This window comes from Orcinus orca, chromosome 10, assembly GCF_937001465.1.
Source record: "Orcinus orca chromosome 10, mOrcOrc1.1, whole genome shotgun sequence".
In the NCBI taxonomy this organism is placed as follows: Eukaryota; Metazoa; Chordata; class Mammalia; order Artiodactyla; family Delphinidae; genus Orcinus; species Orcinus orca.
Window position 1 is genome coordinate 82,949,647 of NC_064568.1, and position 20,596 is coordinate 82,970,242.

General features: G+C 48.9%; 1 protein-coding gene across 25 annotated transcripts in view; it reads left to right on the plus strand.

Moving 5' to 3' along the window:
* Positions 1 to 1,425: 1,425 nt before the first annotated feature.
* The window catches only part of LOC101276578 (BOLA class I histocompatibility antigen, alpha chain BL3-7-like), a 48,293-nt gene continuing 29,122 nt past the window's right edge, over positions 1,426 to 20,596 (plus strand). For 5 of the 25 annotated variants that reach the window (XM_049715696.1, XM_049715702.1, XM_049715699.1 and 2 more), the window contains exons 1-5: positions 1,426 to 1,581; positions 1,879 to 2,148; positions 2,350 to 2,625; positions 3,247 to 3,522; positions 3,641 to 3,751. In XM_049715696.1, the coding sequence (XP_049571653.1) occupies positions 1,518 to 1,581; positions 1,879 to 2,148; positions 2,350 to 2,625; positions 3,247 to 3,522; positions 3,641 to 3,751 (997 nt within the window). In that variant the 5' untranslated portion in view covers positions 1,426 to 1,517. The other 20 variants (XM_049715703.1, XM_049715698.1, XM_049715711.1 and 17 more) reach the window with 16 other exon arrangements.

The following is a 20,596-nucleotide window of genomic DNA, read 5'->3' on the forward strand; positions in this document are numbered from 1 at the left end:
AAAGCAGGTTTGCTTTAAAACCTTCTGGTTGATGCATTACAAATTTTTATCTTTCCTAATAAGCTATAACGGAAAAGAAAATGAAAAAGAATGTATATACACATGTATAGCTGAATCTCTTTGCTGTATAACAGAAATTAACACAACACTGTAAATCAACTATACCTCATTAAAAAAAACTTTAAAAAATACATAAAAATTCTTTTGTTTCCTAAATTATCTTTAGATCCACTTTTTCTTTTTTGGGTGCCACGCCCCACAGCATGTGAGATCTTAGTTCCCTGAACAGGGATTGAACCCTTGAACCCAGGCCATGGCAGTGACAGCTCTGAGTCCTAACCACTGGACGGCCAGGGAACTCCCTTAAATCCACATTTTAAAAGTACCTTCTAAGATGACATGGGAAGTACCCATCAAGCCCTTCTGCTACATTCCAAAGTACTATGTCCCAAGGAAAATAATTTGTGTGACCTGAACTACCCTCTTCTTCATGGAATACAATGTTTACTTGAAAGAATGAATGACACTGGAAGATCTATATAACTTAGTGAAACAACGTATTACTTTTTTAAAATCTTACCTTAGTCCAAGAGACATTCAATGTGCAAAATAGGGTTATGGAGTTTAACGTAACAGAATAGGAAATAGTTAATAATATTGTTTCAGGTCCACTTTGAAAATAACCTTTGAGAAACTACCACTTGTGTAGTTTTCGTTTTGTATCAAAGACTAACATCCATGACTGTCTGAAAAGGTTTTTGAAAATACTACTCCTACATATGTGTGGGCCTGTTTATTTTCATAGACTTCAATCAAAACAACGGATTCATTGAAGAAGCAAACATGAACATCCAGGGGTCTTCTAATGAGACAGACAAGAAACAGAGAGACTTGCAAAAATATAAAAATCTGAAAAGCTCCACTTTTCCCACTACCGTGTTTATTTTGGGAAGTAGTTATTTTTCATATTAAATCATGGGTTATTAATATTATTCTAAATAAATTAATTTTAAAATTTTAAACTCTATTATTTGTACTTTGGAAAGTACCGACAGAAGTATCCACACAAAATTATCTGTGGGGTCGTCACTAGTTTGTAAGACTGTATAAATATTCTGACCACAATGCTGTGAAAATCGCTGACTACACAGTCCCTGGGCCAGGACTCAGGGAGACACTGTGACAAAGAGCTCTCGGTGCAGGAGGGGAGGGATCAGGCAGAGTCCCAGGTCCCGGGAGGAGCAGGCTCTCAGGCTCTCAGGCTCTCAGGGTGTCAGGCGGTCTCTGGGGCGGGGACGCTCCGCGGGGGGGATTCCCAGTCTCCCGGAGTTTCACTTTCTCTCTCACAACCTGTGTCGGGCCCTCCTGCCTGGATACTCGTGACGCGTCCCCACTTCTCACTCCCATTGCGTGTCCGGTTTCTGGAGAAGCCAATCAGCGTCCCCGCGGTTCCCGGTTATAAAGTCTCCACCGACCCGCCGCACGCAGTTTCTCCTCAGACGCCGAGGTGGTGGGTCATGGCGCCGCGAACCCTCCTCCTGCTCCTCTCCGGGGCCCTGGCTCTGACCGAGACCTGGGCGGGTGAGTGCGGGGTCGGGAGGGAACGGCCTCTGCGGGGAGGAGCCAGGGGACCCCGGGGGTCGGGGGTCAGGACTCCCAGGGAAGGAGCCACGCCGCCGCCCCCGGTCCCCGCCTGTCCCTCCCTTGCTTCCCGCCCCCTCTTCTCTCCCCGCGAGGTGCCGGCCCTTCTCCGACCTCCACACCTTTTCCGTCTCACGAGCCCCTCGCCCCCTCCCCGCTGCCGGCCCCGTCACCTCGGACCCGGGGACCCGCGCTGGGAGGAGGGTCGGACCGGATCTCGCCCCTCCCCGCCCCCAGGCTCCCACTCCCTGAGGTATTTCTACACCGGGGTGTCCCGGCCGGGCCGCGGGGAGCCCCGCTTCATCGTCGTCGGCTACGTGGACGACACGCAGTTCGTGCGGTTCGACAGCGACGCCCCGAATCCGAGGATGGAGCCGCGGGCGCCGTGGGTGGAGCAGGAGGGGCCGGAGTACTGGGATCGGGAGACGCGGACCTGCAAGGACGCCGCACAGATTTACCGAGTGGACCTGAACACCCTGCGCGGCTACTACAACCAGAGCGAGGCCGGTGAGCGACGCGGGCCCGGGTCCGGGTCACGACCCCCATCCCCAGGGACGGGCCGGCGTCGCCCCGAGTCTCCGGGTCCGAGGGTCACCCCAACATTGCGGGACCCGCCCGGCCCCGCGACTCGGGAGGAAACGGCGGGACTTTACCCGGTTTCATTTTCAGTTTGGGTTTAATCGCTGCGGCTGGTCGGGGCGGGGTCAGGGTCTCACACCATCCAGGAGATGTACGGCTGCGACGTGGGGCCGGACGGTCGCCTCCTCCGCGGGTACAGACAGGACGCCTACGACGGCGCCGATTACATCGCCCTGAACGAGGACCTGCGCTCCTGGACCGCGGCCGACGCGGCGGCTCAGATCACCAAGGGCAAGTGGGAGGCGGCCGGTGCTGCGGAGCAACTAAGGAACTACGTGGAGGGCACCTGCGTGGAGTGGCTCCTCAGATACCTGGAGACCGGGAAGGACACGCTGCAGCGCGCAGGTACGAGGGGCCGCGGGGCCTCCCTGGTGTCCCCTCGGGCTGGAGCTGGCTTCCCACAAGGGGAGGAAATGGGGTCCCTGTGGGAACACCGCCCCAACTTCTTGTCGGGAGAGGGAGGAATCCGCCCAGGTTTTCATATTCGGTACAAGACAGTGACTCGCCGGTGGCCTCACTTCTCTGAAAGACAGTGAAGGAATCCAGTCTCTTTGGGGAAGAAACAGGAAACCATCCGTGAAATAACTGACCAGCGGCGCCCTTTGACCCTGACCCCCATCTTGTGAACCATGACTTTCTCTCTCAAGGCCTGTTCTCAGCCTGAGAACATCTTAGGAGGCCTGACTCTAGCTTTTCTGAGGCATTCAGCCTCTACCAAAGTCAGGACCATTGCTCTGTATTCTCCCCTTTACATGGAGCCTCCTACCTTGGCTTTCATCCTTATCATAGAACTTGACAAGGACTGGGAGATCTTCCCAGACCCCGGAGTCCAGGCTGGTGTCTGGTGTTTTTGCTGCTTCTTTTCAAACCTGTTGTGCTGTTCATTCTCAGGATGGTCACATGATGCTGCTTCAGTGGCCCATGAAGGTAACACTAAGTGTGAATTTTCTGATTCTTCCTCCTCAGACCCTCCAAAGACACACGTGACCCACCACCCCATCTCTGACCGTGAGGTCACCCTGAGGTGCTGGGCCCTGGGCTTCTACCCTAAGGAGATCTCACTGACCTGGCAGCGTGATGGGGAGGATCAGACCCAGGACATGGAGCTTGTGGAGACCAGGCCTTCAGGGGACAGAACCTTCCAGAAGTGGGCGGCCCTGGTGGTGCCTTCTGGAGAGGAGCAGAGATACACGTGCCACGTGCAGCACGAGGGGCTTCAGGAGCCCCTCACCGTGAGATGGGGTAAGGAGGGACGTGTGGGGTGGAGCTTCCTCTCAGATAAAGCAGGAGCCCTTCTGGACATGTTCAGCAAGGTCGGGATTCGTGCCTGAGGTCAGGGCCCCTTCCCTTTCCTCCACAGAACCTCCTCAGTCCACCGTCCCCATCATGGTCCTCATTGTTGGCCTGGTTCTCTTGGTGGTCACTGGAGCTGTGGTGGCTGGAGCTGTGATCTGGAGGAAGAAGCACTCAGGTAGGGAAGGGGGGAAGGATCTGAGTTTTCTTGTCTCACTGGGGGGTTCAAGCCCAGGTGGAAGCTTGCCTGCGTGTGTATTGGGCAGCACCATTCAGAGACATTGCTTGTCAGTCTGCAGACTGGCACTTACCCTTTTGTAAGCACGTGTGGAAATGAAAGACACGTTTTTCACCTTCATAATTCCAGTTGGGGACCAGATTACCAGCACTTGAAGGTCAGAGAGGGAAGGTTCCTGCTGACAGACCCCCAGGAGGGAAGAAGTTGATCCAGTCCCCGCACATCTCCTTTCTTCATGTTCCTGATCCTATCATGGGTTTTGGTCAACAGTTCTGGAAAGTTCTCTGTGGTCCAGGACTAGAGGGTTCCTCTAGGATCTCACAACTCAGTCTTCTCCCTGGCCTCTCACGTGATGTTTTCTTCTTACAGGTGAAAAAGGAGGGAGCTACGCTCAGGCTGCAAGTAAGTGTGGAGGGGCTGTGATTCCTGAGACCCTTGTGAGGGTGCAGACAGGAGGCCATGGGGGGGCTCACCCTCCTAAAGTTCCTTCTCTAGTTTATCTCCTGTGGGTTCTGACCACGTCCTGGTTTTGTTCTCCCCCAGGCAGCGACAGTGCCCAGGGCTCTGATGTGTCTCTCACGGATCCTAAAGGTGAGACCCTGGAGGGCCTAGATTGGGAGAGATGTTGGGGCGGAGGAGATGCCCCAGGTGGTGGGGATCCTTGAATGGGACATTTGAGCATGTGGGGGGCTGTTGGGAAGGTCAGCACTTACATGACTGACCGGAATTTGTTCATGATTATTTTCTTTCACAGTGTGAGACAGCAGCCTCGTGGGACTGAGTAATGCACGGTCCCACTATGTGGCTTCAGATCCCGTGACTCCTCTTTCTGCAGCTGCATCTGAATGTGTCTGTGTTCCTCGTAGCATAATGTGAGGAGGTGGGGAGACTGGCCCACCCCTGCCCACCACGACCCCTCCCCACCCGGACCTATGTTCTCTTCCCTGATCCACTTGCCTGTTCCAGCAGAGGCAGGGCTGGGCCACCTCCATCCCTGTCTTAACTTCGTGGTGCACTGAATAATAATGTCTTAACTTGCCTGTTGGAAATAAAATCTGTATATGAATTTTGTTTTTTCTAATTCCTGCCGTGAGGCGTTTTTGGGATAATAAAGGAAAGGATTCTTAAAGTTTGAGAGAGAAAATAAATGGAAGCGCTGAGAACCTTCCAGAATCTGTGTGCTTGCTGTGCTCTGTCTGATGCAGGTGGGACAGGAGGAGGCGGTGAGGAGCTGAGTGTGGATGCGGCCTGTGCCCACTCCGTGCTCACTGCATCGTGGGCTTTGATGGGGTCACTGCTCTGCCAGGTCATCTGCTCTGTTCCTTTGTCCTCGTCACTTCAGTAGAACCTTGTCCCACCAGGACCTGTGATCTCAGAGGCTCAGAAATCAGCTGGGCCTCGTACTGTCTCCAGGACTGTGGGCAGCAAGGGCTTCCTGTAACCAGGTAGCCTTGGCTCGGGCCTTGCTCCCATCCTCGGACCCTGTCTTTATCGTGCGTGTTTATATTTTGCTTATTTAGTTGTTGTTGTTGGAATAATGACTGTTGTTTTTCATGTGCAGAGTTTGGTCTCATTCTTCTCTGGGTGTCCCCATCTCTGACAGCAGCCGGAGTCATTTTGCCTGTCTTGTCCCCACAAGTCCAAGGGGGCCCTGCACACAGGATTCTCAGTAGTATCAAGAGAGCAATTTTCAGCCTCATCCAGCTCTTGCCCTCCTTCTAGAGATGTCTGCTGGATTCTTCTTTCCAACTTTTCCCCATCTTTTAAAAGGAACCAGATTCTGGAATTAGCAAACAGAAGGGACCCAATATGAGATGAGAGAGTCAATGTCTCTCATCTTGACAATTCTTGCTGGATTTCTCTCTTCTCTGCAGCCTGGCCCCTCTTCTGCCCTTAGATCTTCTAAGCCCAGTGCTGACTCCAATCCAAACTGATGGATTTAGAAAGCAGAGTCTAACAGAGTCAGGGTATGTTGGAATATAGGACGCATAAGTGCAGGATATTCTTTTCTGAAGCGAGAAGGAGCATGGTGTGTGGTGTGCAGACTGATTGGTGTGGGAGGGAGGGGAGATCAGCCCTTGTGAGAAAAGTACAGGCGGCATTGATGTCATTGCAAATGGATGTTGTGCTGTAGCTGCCACAAGACAGCATGTGGCTTGAGGTCACGTTAATAAAGACACTGTCTCTAAAATAAGGAGGTGCTGTACACTGATCATTCAATTGATATTTTTGTGTGCCAGATACATGACACACTATTTTTGCATCTAGGAAACCTCAGGGAACTAACAACAGACAAAACTTGTCAGCCATGTGGCGTATATGCTCTAGGGGAAAGGGCAGAGTGCACTATGAGATTAGTAAGTGAGGGAAGTGTTTACATTGGAAGTTGGTAAGTGCTTTGAGGAAGGTGACCCAGCATGTAAGTGTGTGGGGACAGGGATGATGTCTGTTTTACTAGGGTGGTCAGTGTGGGCCTGATTGAGAAGGTGACCTTTGAGTAGAGATGTGAAGGACATGAAGGTATGTCCACGAGGATTCTGGGGCAAGTTCTCTCCAGGAAGGGGAGCCTCCAGTGCCAGTGCACTAGGGCAGGAGAGTGTCTGCGTGTTCAAGGAAGAGTGAGGAGGCCATCGTAGCTGGAGGAGAGAGGAATTGAGATGAGATGCAGTGTCCGGACAGATCATATAGACCTAGACAATATTAGAAGGGTTTTGATTTTGTCTGAGTAAGGGTGCGGAGTCTAGGATTTTTTTTTTTTTTTTTTTTTTTTTGCGGTACGCGGGCCTTTCTCACTGTTGTGGCCTCTCCCGTTGTGGAGCACAGGCTCCGGACGCGCAGGCTCCGCGGCCATGGCTCACGGGCCCAGCCACTCCGCCGCATGTGGGATCTTCCCGGACCGGGGCACGAACCCGTGTCCCCTGCATCGGCAGGCAGACTCTCAACCACTGCGCCACCAGGGAAGCCCCTACAAGATGGTTTGAACAGAAGAGTGACCTGGTGTGACTACTCTCTAGAAACATCTGGCTGCTGGGCAGAATCAGGAGGTGAAGGGCAAGAGATTCCATAGAGGAAACTGTAGGAAATGGTGCAGTGTCCAGGCTGGAGATACTGGTGATTGTCTGGGGTGTGAGCAGGGAAAGTAATAGTAACTGATTGGATTCTGGATATATTCTGAAAGTGGCGTTTTACAGCAATTCCTAATGGATGGAATTTGGGTTATAAGAAAGCAGAATGAAGGAAGACCCCAAATTTTGAGATTTGCAAGTAGACATGTGGGGCACCTTCCGCAGAAATGGGGAGACTCTGGAAGCAGCATATTTGAAGAGGCCACAGCACTGGCATTCGCTTTAGGAAAGTACAAACTGAGTCTGGGGTTCAGGTGAGATGACCTGGCTGGGGAAATAGTTGGAGGAAGTGACACCCTATAAATGAGGTTTAAAGCTTTGCGAACAGATGAGGTCACCAGGGGAGAATTGGCTACAGAAGAGGAAGGACAAGGACTGAACCCTGGACCCCCCAGAGCTATGCGATCTGATCAGACCACACACCCAAGCAGACCGCACGGTTCTGAACACCGAGTCTAGACGGCAAAGAGACCAGGGGGTCCCGATCTTCCTGTGCACCACCTGCACACCTCAGGTGGAAGGGAGCGTGAGAATCTGCATTTTAAACAAGTTTGGTGCTGATGTTGCTGGTCTTCAGATCACATATTTAGTAGCAGCAATGTAGACCAGGATTCCCACGTGGCTGTGCATCAGCTTCACCTGTAGGGCTTGTTCATAAGGGATTCCTGGACCTCATGCCCACATTCTGAGATGGCGGGTCGGGGAAGAGGCTGAGTACTTTGTCAGAATCCCTACACGCAGTCCTGAGGCTCAGGCAGATTGGGATCCACTGAGGTCAGGGATCAGAGAGTATTCAGGGTGGGGAGGGGTTTTAAATCTGCATTGAAATCTTTCTTCCCTGGGAAGAAAAAGGCAGGACATTTTCTGGGAGATACATGTTTTCTCTACCATGCAGTATAGCCAGGTGGAAAATTTAAGAAGCAGTTATCCACTCGGCATAAAGAAAAGCTTTTGAGTTCTAAGAGGGTAGACCTAAATTTTCTCCACACACACGAAAAAGGTGATAACGTGGCATGATACAGTTGTAAGCTAATGCTACGCTGGTAATTATTTTGCAATATTAAGTGTATCAAGTGAAGTTGTACACCATAAACTTACTCAATATTGTAGATCAATCATATCTCAATAAAGCAGCGGGGAAGAGTCTCTGAATCCCTGCTCTCTCAGATTTTCGCTATATGGTATTCTCATGCAATTCTTTATGGGCAAAAAAGGGTTTCAAATTGTTCTAAATGGAACGAGAGAGAGAGAGAGAGAGAGAGAGAGAGAGAGAGAGGGCGGGAAAGAGAGATTGATTGTAGTTTTGTTTTATTTCAGGAAAAAGCCACAGAACAGCCCTGAGACTACACAGCCAGGAACAGAATCCACAATCCCACCCAGGTCGGGTCCCACAGAGGAACCGCTGCCCCTGCAGGTGGGCACAGATGCCACTTTTCACAGCACTGTCAGCCCGGATGCTGGACAGCGTGCCCTGCGGCTCGTCCTGCTGTCTCTGCTGCTCCTGACTACTGAATGACACTACTGCCGCCTCTGCCACATGTGCCAAAGTGTTCAGCACAGTTCCCGCCTCTCTGTGTCACCACGTCCTGAGTCAGAGTCCAGCATGGGGTCACCTGCCTGGTGGAGCCTCAGGCTGTTTCAACCTGCCAGAATGTTTGGAAGCAGGTTTTCCTCTCCTATGGAAGGAGGTGGTCTCTACCTTCTACCAAGATCTTCAAGTTTGAAATTCCCCTAACTTGGGAACAGGGTACAGATTCTAGGGGTGGAGGTTGAAGGTGAGGAAGGGAAAAAGAATGACAAATTTCAATTTTTGCAGCAGTGATCTAGACGAGAACTTGACCTGGTACATTGTAAGCAGTCAGGTTGGATGGATGAATAAGTAATAAATGACATCTTTCAACTTCTTCTGTGATGTTCTGTTATGGGGTCCAGCTTCTGTCTACTCCAGTTTATACTCAGATAAGCGAGTGCATTTTTCAATAATGAAATGATTACTCAAAATGTCCTCTTCCTACATTTGTCTCTTTCTAAGCTTAAAAAAACAAGATCTATAAGTCTTCATGGGATCCATACATAAACACTGACATTTTATACTGTTTCATATTTCTTTGTACATGCACATCTTTCTGGGGAAAGTATCCATATCACTTATCAGTTTACATGTGATCCCCACAAAAGTCTTTAAAAAGTATCAGTACTAGTTTAGACACCAAGTTACTCAATCTCTGGTGCATGAGGAACTAATGATCCAACTGTCTTAGCAGATCCAATGACATGATATACATGCTCATCTTTTTCTTGGCAATTACCAGTCTGGGACAAGATAAAGGTAGAAGTTTACTCGCTTACACTCACTTTTAATGTCTGTGTGTTTCTTATTGTGAGCTGGGAGCAAACATTTCACAAACCAGCACTGGCTCACACAAGTGATAAAGAATCATTGGTTTGGGTGGACTTGTATTCTCGCACCTACCATGGTGCCAGATAAATAGCAGGAGTGAAAAAATAGGTCGTGGAGACTCCATTCCCAGTACTGCGATAGAACTTGTTTTAAGGCTGCCTCTTCCAGTGAAAACAAATAATAAAGTATAAAAAGCTTCCATAAGTACAGTATCAAGAGAATAACTGTTTAGGCCAAAATATAAACGTGGGTAATAACCCAGAAGGAAAAGTTGTTTTTATCCTTAGGGCATCAGTCAAATCTGAAAAAAATCTTACCTTTGGTTTTCTCAAGCTTATGAGCTGTAATTGGAAATGTCACCCAGAGAGCTCATATTGTTGTTTTTGTTTGTTTGTTTGTTTGTTTTGCGGTACGCGGGCCTCTCACCGCTATTGCCTCTCTGGTTGCGGAGCACAGGCTCCAGACGCGCAGGCCCAGCAGCCACGGCTCACGGGACCAGCCGCTCCGCGGCACGTGGGATCCTCCTGGACTGGGGCACGAACCTATGTCCCCTGCATCGGCAGGCGGACTCTCAACCACTGCGCCACCAGGGAAGCCCCTCATATTGTTTTTTTTAATCTGTGAAGTAAAAGCTTTTACTAAGAAAGGCTTAGTGGAATCCCCTGAAAGAGCCTCCCAAGCTCAGCTATGACAGAACATTAAAAACAATATTGTGTCTTGGGATAATGAAGGAAGTTAACGTCATCCTCACAGACTTAAAGGATGCAGGGGTGGTGGTCACATCACGTACCAGTTAACTCACCACTGTGGTTCTTGCGGAAACTGGAAGCATCGTTGTCAATGACAGTGAGACAGCGCTAACTCTCAGCGCTGCTACCTGGCTTTTCATTTCCTACGTTTGTGTTTCTACCTACAAAGTTCTCTCTTTTAAAAATCCCCAATTACCTGGAAGATCGGGCCAGTTTTTGGGGAATATAATTTTGATCTGGATTCCTGTGAAGTGAGCCCCAAAACCTTTGACTTGAACTCCTTATTTATTCTGGTCTCTGCATTGCTACCCTCAGCCGTGTGACAGGCCATGTAGTCGGATGGTCCCAAATCACCCTGTGGTCGGCAGACTCTAAGTTGGTCCCCGATGCTCCCTCCTCTGGTATCTATGCCCCTGTCTAATACTTTTGGAACATAAGCTGGACCTAGTGACTCATTGGTAACAAATGGAATAGGGGAAGTGATGAATATATATTTGGGGATCACCAGGGAAAAAGATATGAGAGACCCGGGGTCCGCTGTCTCAGGGCTGGCTGTCCAGGCCTGGCTGGGGAAGCAGAGATTCCCGATGGAACCCAATGACAACCGATGCTGCATTCTCTCCCCACCTGAGGAGTTTCTCCTCTAGATGTCAGCCTCCACAGTCACTGCCATCAGACAGGAGGAGGAGGAGGAAAAGACCACAGGCAGGGATTCTCATCCTGGCTGGAATGTCAAGAGAACTGTCTGTGAAAAGGACAAGAAGGGAAGTGAAGAAACGAAGGCTCCCAAATCTCTAACACCTGGTGACCCAAACGCTCTCCTATCAGACCCCATGGCTAGAAAGATGAGGAGGGTAACAGTCTCCCTGTGCTGCGCCCCCAGCCCTGGCCCAGCTCTCCTTTTCTCCATTTACAATAATGTCCCAAGAGCCCAAGTGGTGACACTGTAAATATATCTCTGCTCATCTTAGAACAGACCACCACAGCCCCACACTCCTGGGAAGTCCTTTTCTCCCGATATGTATTCAGTATGTGCAGCAGAACCCAAATAACAGTGGTCTCACAGGATGGAAGCTTGTGTGTGGCTCCCATGCCAGTGAGGCAGGCAGTTCCAGGGCTGCTAGGGTGGCTCTGCACCACGAGGATGTCCAGGCGTCCAGGTCTCCTTGACCTTCCTTCTCTGCTGTCCCTGGGATGTTACGATTGTTGGCATGACCCAAGGTACCTAAGACCATGTTCATGGTCCATGAGCAAACAGGGAAAGCAGGGAAGGAAAAAAGGTTTCTTCCCTTTAAGAGCAAAATTTTAAAGTTCACATCTGCTTCATCATATTGGCCAGAACTTAATCAAAAGGATACAAGTAGTGGAGATTGAATGGTATTTTTTTTTACTTTAATTAATTAATTAATTAATTAATTAATTTAGGCTGCATTGAGTCTTCGTTGTGGGCTTTCTCTAGTTCCGCTTAGCTGCATTGCAGGGGCTTCTCATTGCGGTGTCTTCTCTTGTTGCGAGAACGGTCTGTAGGCGCACAGGCTTCAGTAGTTGTGGCGCACGGGCTTATTTGCTCCGCGGCATGTGGGATCTTCGCCGACCAGGGATCGAACCCGTGTCCCCTGCATTGGCGGGCAGATTCTAAACCACTGCGCCATGAGGAAAGTCTCCAATGTGTTTTTATTCTAGGTGACTTTGTCCAGAAAAAGAACTCTATTACAATGGAAGAGAGATGATTTTTGCTATACTTCATTTTTTTTTTTTTTTTTTTGCGGTACGCGGGCCTCTCACTGTTGTGGCCTCTCCCATTGCGGAGCACAGGCTCCGGACACGCAGGCCCAGTGGCCATGGCTCATGGGCCCAGCCTCTCCGCGGCATGTGGGATCTTCCCGGACCGGGGCACGAACCCGTGTCCCCTGCATCGGCAGGCGGATTCTCAACCACTGCGCCACCAGGGAAGCCCTATACTTAAATTTTTTTAAATCAGCAGTGGAGAATTGTTATTATCAATATCTTAAGCTGAGCCAGATTTGTAGTTTAAAAATAGAATAATCTTACAATATATTGCTAACTGATAACAAAATTGCAGATAGAATATGTGATAAATACCACCTGATAAAATGAAATCGCTCTCTATAACACTGTCGAAACTGGTAACAGTTACTGTGTCCAGGGAGGGAATTTGGAAGGGTTTTGGATGGGATGGAGGAGGAAATTTACATTTCACTGTATGTCTTCTATGTCATATGAATTTTTTTAACTTTATGCATGTATTAGTAAGTTGAAATAAATGTTGAATGACCAAAGAAAACCCCACACTCATTTAGTAATCATTTACTAGGAGGTTACTAGATGTCAGGCCCTGTGCTGGGCCTCAGTGAGTGACATATCAAGGAACTCACGATGGAGTGAAATGACCTGGCAAATGCAACATAGTCTATAATTAGTTGTTGGGGAAACAGCTTCCAGGAGGGAGGGAGCTGATTGAGAGCATACTGTGTGCCGGGTGTGGTGCTCCCTGCCGGGGACATAAAGAAAGCTAAGGTCTATGCCTTGGTGACCTAAATGTCTCACCCCGATGAGGGTCTGTGCCAGTCCATGACTTCCCAGGAGCCCCACTCTTATCCTGTCCCTGTGTGGGACGTGAGCTGAGGAATGGAGAGACGACCTTGGCCCATTTGGTCCAAAAATTAGTGGAAAGGGTTAGTTAGAGAACACAATTTCTTAATGAAACTGAGTAATCAACATGAGAGAAAATCGCTAAGAAATAATCTGGATGAAGGGGAGGAAACCAACAAACTAGAATCACAAGGAGTGACTCTGGGATCCTGTATGAAAGTAAGATGTGAGGAATAGTGGGAGCCCAGGGTTTGCTGGCAGGATGACACAGGGAAGAAAATGTGGGTGACTTTAGTGACAGCACTTTCCTAGAGGTGTAGGAGGTTTGAAAAATAAGGGGGCAAATATTCAGAGGGGACCCTCTCAGATTCCCACAGACCTGGAGAGAAACCTTTCCGATGAAAACATTGATTCTTGTATCCAGGTCGGTGCCCAGATAAACACAAGTCAGTTCTGCAGATCATCCTGCCTGAGGCGGACCCACAGTGACAATGACTGTGCAATCCGTGTGTGAACACGGCCAGGGCAGAGTCCTCACTACCTCGTGCTCCTGCTTCTCTGACCTGGAATGTCCCAGTGCAGACAGACTCTGAGAAGCTACCCAAGGATCCCTGCCTCCTGGGGTTCACACCTTGTGGCTTTCTGCCCCTGAGTGTGGGTGGGACCTGTGAATTGCTTCTGACTAATAGAATATGACAACGGGGATGTCACTCCTGAGATTAGATCATAGAAGAGCAAGACCCCATCTTGCTGGCTGACTTTCTACTGTCTTCACTGCTTGCAAGCTCTGAAAAAGGAAGCAGCCATGTTGGCAGGTCCTACATGGAAAGAAATTAAGGTCAGCCTCCTGTCAACATGCAGCAGAAGTCTGAGGCTGCCAGTGTAACAGCCCACAAGAAACTACTCAGTCTTCTTCCCTAAGGCAACGCTTTCCTTCCCTTGGTGACAGACATTCTGCTTTCTCTTTATCAGCGTAATGTCAGCTTCTCTGTCTATCCTAGTTGCTGTCCTCTCAGTTCATCCAGGAGGCCCCAGAAGGGAGCAGCAGGCAGGGTGGGAGGAAGTGCTGATGAGCAGGGCTGTGGCCAGACCCCTCCTCATGTGTCACCTTGGACAGCAGATGTTCCCAGGAAGTCAGCTGGCAGAAGAGCAGTCAGGGCAGCAGGGATGGGAAGGAGATGCGTGAGCACCCCTGTGACTCCCAGGCCCATGAGGGGCCGTGGTTTCAGGCTGTGGAATAACACAGTGATGAGTAAACTCTGCATGGGCCCTGCTGGTCGTCACCCTTCAGCATCTGGAAAGCCCAGCTCACACCCAGATGCAAACACCACTGAGGCCCTCCAGCCCAGATGTGACCCTCACTTCCCCCCACCTCCGGCAAACACACTCCAGCAGCCAATGGAGAACCAACTCTCCTGTCACTTCAGACCCCATGGACACACCTATAGGGAGTGTGAGAAACGCAATAGACTCCCAGCCAGTCTCAGAGCCCAGAGCGGACAGGGAAGCTGTCAGAGCCCCCAGAGGAGGTGACCCTTAGTGAGGCTGGTGAACAGTGTATGGGAGTCAACACAGCAGAGTGAGTACAGACCTGGGCACAGCGGTCAGACCGCTTCCTTAGAGTCATGGCTCAGCCAACTGAGAGCCAGCCAAGCTCTCTGAGGCCTCAGTTTCCTTGTCTGTAAAATGGGGTTGATAGCTGTCCCTATCTCAGAGGACTCTTATGAGATTTAAATGATTTGCTTCATGTAAGTCCCTTAAAATGGTATCTGACACATTTATTAAGGCAAAATCCTGGGAAGGAAGAGAGTCCACGCATGCAGCTCCTGTTTCTTTCTTCCGAGAGGACGAGGACCACTTCTCCCCAACACTCATCACCTCAGCCTCTTCTTACTCATGTGCAGATGGAGAGCTGTCCTGTCTCTTATATCCCCTGAGGTGGGAGGGGCACCTGGAGAAGGCCAGGGTGGGGGCCAGGATGAGGACGCATCAGAGCAATGCACACCCGCACACCACAAAAACACACATACACATACAAAGGCCCACACATGCTTGTGTACACTCACCCACACACATATACACAGACATCCACACACATTTCTATCTGCATGTGAGCACACACAGACAGACACACATGCAGGTTACACTCTCCCTTCAGATTTGCCAGTTCATTGTAGGACTGGGCTTAATACTACTTCATCTTTGTAAAAAAAGTTAGGATCCTGCTGGAGACCAACCTGAGAATTTTTGTCCCACTAGAAAGAGACCCATTCCCCAGGCAATCTGGTACTTTCTGGGCCTCATGTGGCCCTGCTGCTGGAACCCTCATAGAGGAGAAGGGGAGCTGAACTTAGATCAAGGTCCTGGAGTCCAAAGGCAGCCACGTACACTGGCCGGACCTGGAACTGGGGCTCGGGGGATCCAGCAGGTCCCCAGCCTCCCAGCTCACCTGCACTTCCTCAGCTGGCCTCCCACCAGCCAGGGTCCCTCCATGCTTTGCTGCACAACAGGATGTCTGCACGTTGGCTGCAGAAGTCACGAGCGCAGGAGCTGCAGTTCAAGCCCTGAGGCGAGAGACCCTTGGGTCAGAACCATGAAACCCAGAATCCCTTCCTAAGCTGAGCTCTTGTTGTTCTAGAGCACAGTTCTCGCAGGCAAAGTTCGACCCATCTAAACTCCTGCAAACACAACCCCACTGACAGCAGCTGCAGGGAGAACCTGGCCAGCAAATGCTCCCTTGACGGGGATGTTGGGCTGGGAAGATGGCTTTGAGGAGGAAAGGAGAGGGAGGGGCCCTGACCTCACACTTGAGCCCTGACCCTGCTGAAAGTTCCCAGAAGGGCTCCTACTTCCCTGAGAAGAAGGTTCCCCCTCAGATCCCTCCACACCGGACCTCAGGAAGAGGGGTGCAGGCAGCCCCTGGTGCTGCACGTGGCACGTGTGTCTCTGCTCGTCTCCAGAAGGCAACACCAGGGCCGCCCACTTCTGGAACGTTCTGTCCTCTGAAGGCCTGGTCTCTACAGGCTCCATGGCCTGGGTCTGGTCCTCCTCACCACACTGCCAGGTCACGGTGACCTCTGAGGGTACAAGCCTAGGGCCCAAGATCTCAGGGTGACATCTCTGTCAGGGCTGGGATGGTGTGTCAAGTGTGCTCTGGAGGCTCCGTGGTAGACAAAGCAGGGAGGGCCCAGGCAGGGGCTTGCTGAGTAGCATCGACTCCAAAGATCAAGACACGATAACTCCTGATGGTTTGGCTGCCAACCAGCACGAGGCAGGGACCGTCCTATAGGCAGCGGGTGAAGGGAACGAGCACTAGACAGCCAGGTTCAAGACACGGAGGTGAGAACTCTGTCCAACATTCTCCTCCAGGATAAGATCCTCTTCAAGGATTCTTCTCCCTCTTTTTTTTTTTTTTTTTTCCTGTCAGTGGTGTGAAGGGTTTTTTCTAATAGTTTTATGTTTCATAGTTTTTAAATCTTGTGACCAGACAAGTTTTTTGCCATTTCTACCACTCTCCACTTATTGAGGCTTTCTGTATTGTACGTTGTAAACTTTTGGACAGTTCCAAACATTTGAAAAGAAGGTACATTCTCTGTGTTCTTGGAATAGGATTTGCTATATCTCCATGAAGTTTTTCTTAGTAGTTTTGTTATTTAGGTATTTTGTATTGACACTTATTTTTTGACTTCTTGATATGTTATGGACTAGAAGAAATCACTCAAAGATTCCTATTAGCAATGAGTTTTTGCCCATTTTACTTGTATTCTTATAGTTTTTGCTTTTTATATTTTGATGCTTTTTTTCTGTATGACCTTTAAGGAGAGTTATATCTTAATTGTGGATTATAATTTTCTTAGTAACATAAAACACCCTCTGTAGTCTCACTTAATAATTTTTTGCTTTGAATACAATCCTGTTCGAAAATAAGATCAAGACCTCAGATTTCTTTCATTTCGTATTTAGCTTACACATCTCTGCCCAGCACTTCCTTAATTTTAACTTTAAAGCTTTAAAAAATGTATATTTAGGGGCTTCCCTGGTGGCGCAGTGGTTGAGAGTCCGCCTGCCGATGCAGGGGACACAGGCTTGTGCCCTGGTTCGGGAGGATCCCACATGCCGCAGAGCGGCTGGGCCCGTGAGCCATGGCTGCTGAGCCTGCACGTCTGGAGCCTGTGCTCCGCAATGGGAGAGGCCACAACAGTGAGAGGCCCGTGTACCGAAAAATAAAATTTTTTTTTAATTTAAAGAGTACTGGGAGAATGAATCTAAAAGAGGTATCTTTGAGAGTGGAGAGAAATAGTATTGTCTAGGACTAGAAGTTTAGGGCTTAGTTTAAAAACAGGGAATATGCCCGAAGGTACTCTTTAATGAAGCACCAGGTGGGTTCAGCAGATGTTCGCCAGGATACTTACATGAACCACTTTAGACTGAACAGCTCTGGGTGTCTCCTGAATTGATTTCTCTATTTTACTTGAGTTTTCACGGTGCTTTGTCACCTTCTAAAATTATATTAGCCAACAGTAAGAGAATTTAACCTAGAAGATGTGGTGTCAGAATTGCTTACTGTCCTTTGGTACTTTTATTCCAGGAAAATTGTTGAGGGATCTGGAATATAAAACAAGTGAGCATCTGGAGGGGATAGTGGCTGAAGTTTGCTAATTGCAGCTTTCCTATGAAGCTCCATTACTTATGGGTCAGCTCTTTCGTTTTAAAGAGGAAGGTCTTCGTGTGACTAATGTATCCAAATTCTTTATCTTGAGAATTCAGATTTCAAAACCACAATCCTTTCCCCAGATTGGTGCAGCTGCAGTGATCTCAGTCCTTACCGTTTTGCCCTCTCAAGTCTCATCACATTGCCTGTGCCCTTGAATTTTCTGTGTTCTCTTCATTTTCCAGATGTGGTTGCTAATAGTATAAGCACAAGGTCACAAAGAGTTTCTGGCCTGCTCCCCTGAGGAGTCTACCCCCATTGTCATAAAGGCCCCAGAACATATGGGATAAATCTCAATTGCTGTCTTTTGTGATGCCACACCTTTGTCTCCTTGTCCCCACAGTGAGGATCATCCTGAATTCCCAGACAGCCAATGGCTTCCTCTCAGTGTTTCCAAATGGGAAGAGCATGATATTCACTGGCTTGTGGATGAACACATAGCAGCATGGTCAGCGATTTGATCCGGAGCCTGGTGTGCTGGGCAGTAAGGGCTTCACGCGGGGCAAAGTGTATCAGGAAGTGACAGTGGACAGGATCTGGTGGGGAGCAGGGGAGGAAGAAGAAGCAGTGAAATACGGGGGTGGAAGCAGAGGTGTGTTTGGCAGTGGCTATCTTGGTGGATTTCTAGGCATCCCTGATGGGTCTAGCTCTCCTGGATATAGAGGTGAGAAGGAGCAGTCGGAGGGGAATGGTCGCAGGACAATGGAATGTGGCCAGAATTCTGCCTGCTGAGGGCGGCAGGAGAGTCAGTGGTGAGAAGAGGGTTTCTCAGCTTCACCCCCGAGGAGGGGTTCTGGACTCTGCAGCTGTCTTCAGGCCGGTCTATATATGCACCGGCCCTGAGCCTTGCCAGATCCTGTCCTACTGTCCAAGGCTGACTGGAGCTGCTCTGGATTATGATGGTGGGAAGGTAACCTTTACCAATGCCAGAACTCAAGAGTTTCCCTATGAATTCTCAGCTTCCTTCACTGGGAGAATTTCCCCTTTCCTGTGGCTTGACTGCATGAGATCCAGACTTACGCTGAGACCCTGAGAGGAGACCTCCTGGGCACAGCCCTGGGTGTTTGCATTGATCCTCTGCTCCTTTACCTCATTCCCAACTCGCTGCCTCAGCTAGGTGGTCCTGCTGGGTTTCTGAATGCGCTTAGATGACTGGAGCCTTACGGTAGTCAGGACTCTCTTGTCCTCACTGCTTTGTCTCTAAAATGGGAGTAGTAACGCTTGATCTGCTTTCTCTACAAGGGAATGGGTGAAATGTCTTTAAAGTACTTATTAAAATGCGTGTTAATTATTAATTTTTCTCTTCAGTTGCCTTTGATTTGGTTCTTCACCTGCCACTGAGATAAAGGTATGAGAACGAGTGACTATATCATAGGACTGCAGCCCCTGCCACGAATAGGAATTGATTACAACATCCATATCCATTTCTAGAGCACCTTTTCTGTCACATAATTTCTCCTGCCATCCTTCTAAGCAGCTGAGGAAACAGTAAATGTTTTGCAACTCATACCTGCTTACCATTGATACATTATGAGACTTGAGCTATCTGGAGTGGGAATTGGTTTATTTCTTTCTGCTATGCTCTGATAATTTTTGCATTAATAAGGGGGGAGTGGAAGCCATGTGAGGTTCAGGTGTATATGAGTTTTTGGAGGTCACTTTGACCTGAAGTTCAGTCTTATGTCAGCTGTGTTTTGAGGTGGTAGAAATAGATACTTAGCTTAATATTAAATTAGTAGTCTTAAGTATAAGCAGCAGAAAACAAATTTGGCTAATTTTAGAGAAAAGGAAACTTATTAAACGTTACTGGGGCTTGTAGAGTGTAAAGAGGGAGGGATATGTGTGCCTACCTGCTTGCAAATTCTGCCCTAAGAGAGCTGGGAGTCAGTGTCGGCGCTGCAGTGAGAGCGAGGAGCAGTTGGGGGGGTCGCAGGGGTTGAGAGGATGGTTGGGGTTGGCGGAACCTAAACAGAACATACCACACATGAGGACAAGCTAGTGGAGAGCGGGTGTGATCTGGTGGGGAGCAGAGGAGGAAGAAGTAATGAACACACACAGCGGTGGAGCCAGAGCTGGGTTTGGCAGCAGCTATCTTGGTGGATTCATAGACCCAGCTGATGGGTATAGTTCTCCTGGACATAGAGATGAGAATGAAGAGTTGAGGAGGGAATGGTCTCAGGAAATTAGTGGATAGAACAGGCCGTAGTTCTTCATGTAAGTAACTCCTAAAGAAAAATTTGGCATAAGTGCACCAGATTGCCAGAGAATAGCATGCCTGCCTGTGTGCCAGCAACATTAAAGGTTAGGAAAGCGTGCTTTTGGCTTCTGTAACGAGAGGTGGTCTCATCAAGACTCACGTAGTTTAGCATTCTGAAGACATGGGAGCAGATGCTAGTTGCCTAAGAAGAACGTCCCTTATTTAAATTGCTGGGTTCAAGAGATGTGGGTATACTTGCTCTGATAGCTCAGTTGTATAAGAATGTTTTATCAAAAAAATATGACCAAACAACAGAAGATTCCTATAACTGTATCTATCAATACAAGCAAGTACAAGTCGAGTGCTGACGTTGTATGTTCAGATCCTCACTATAGAAGGGACAAAGCAACGTGCAAACAGATTTTTTCTATATGGTGAGTGGCCAAAGGTTTTAACTATTATATTCAATGACAGTGCAGTCCATGTTTCACTTACAGGACTGAAGGGAACAGATTTTATAGGTTAAGGATGTAGATAGAGGATGTTGCAGTACTTTTGGTTAGAAGTAATTATGAGATGAAATGTGAGTAATTACTAAAGAACAGTGTCAGAATTTAGCAAGACAATGTTGAAACTGTTCCTCCTTAGAATGTTTCTTAAGTCAAAGATTAATGTTAATAAGATACTTATTAGAGAGATAAATAGAAAAAAAGTCAGAAAAAAGAAGCCAAGAAAAGAAATTATGTCTGATAGTAGAACCACAGGAAGAGTCCTCTGGGGATTCCAGATTCTGTGCCAAGAGAGTGACTCTGAGGGCCCGCCCTTCGCTCAGGACAACTAAGGCATCCAGTCTCTCCAGGTATGGAGGGGAAGACAATCCCCGAAGTAACTGATTAGCAGTTCCCTTTGACCCCGGCGGCAGCAATGGGCACTATACTCTGGGCGACTTTCTCTCTCTCAGGCCTTGCTCTCTGCCTCACCCTCAATCT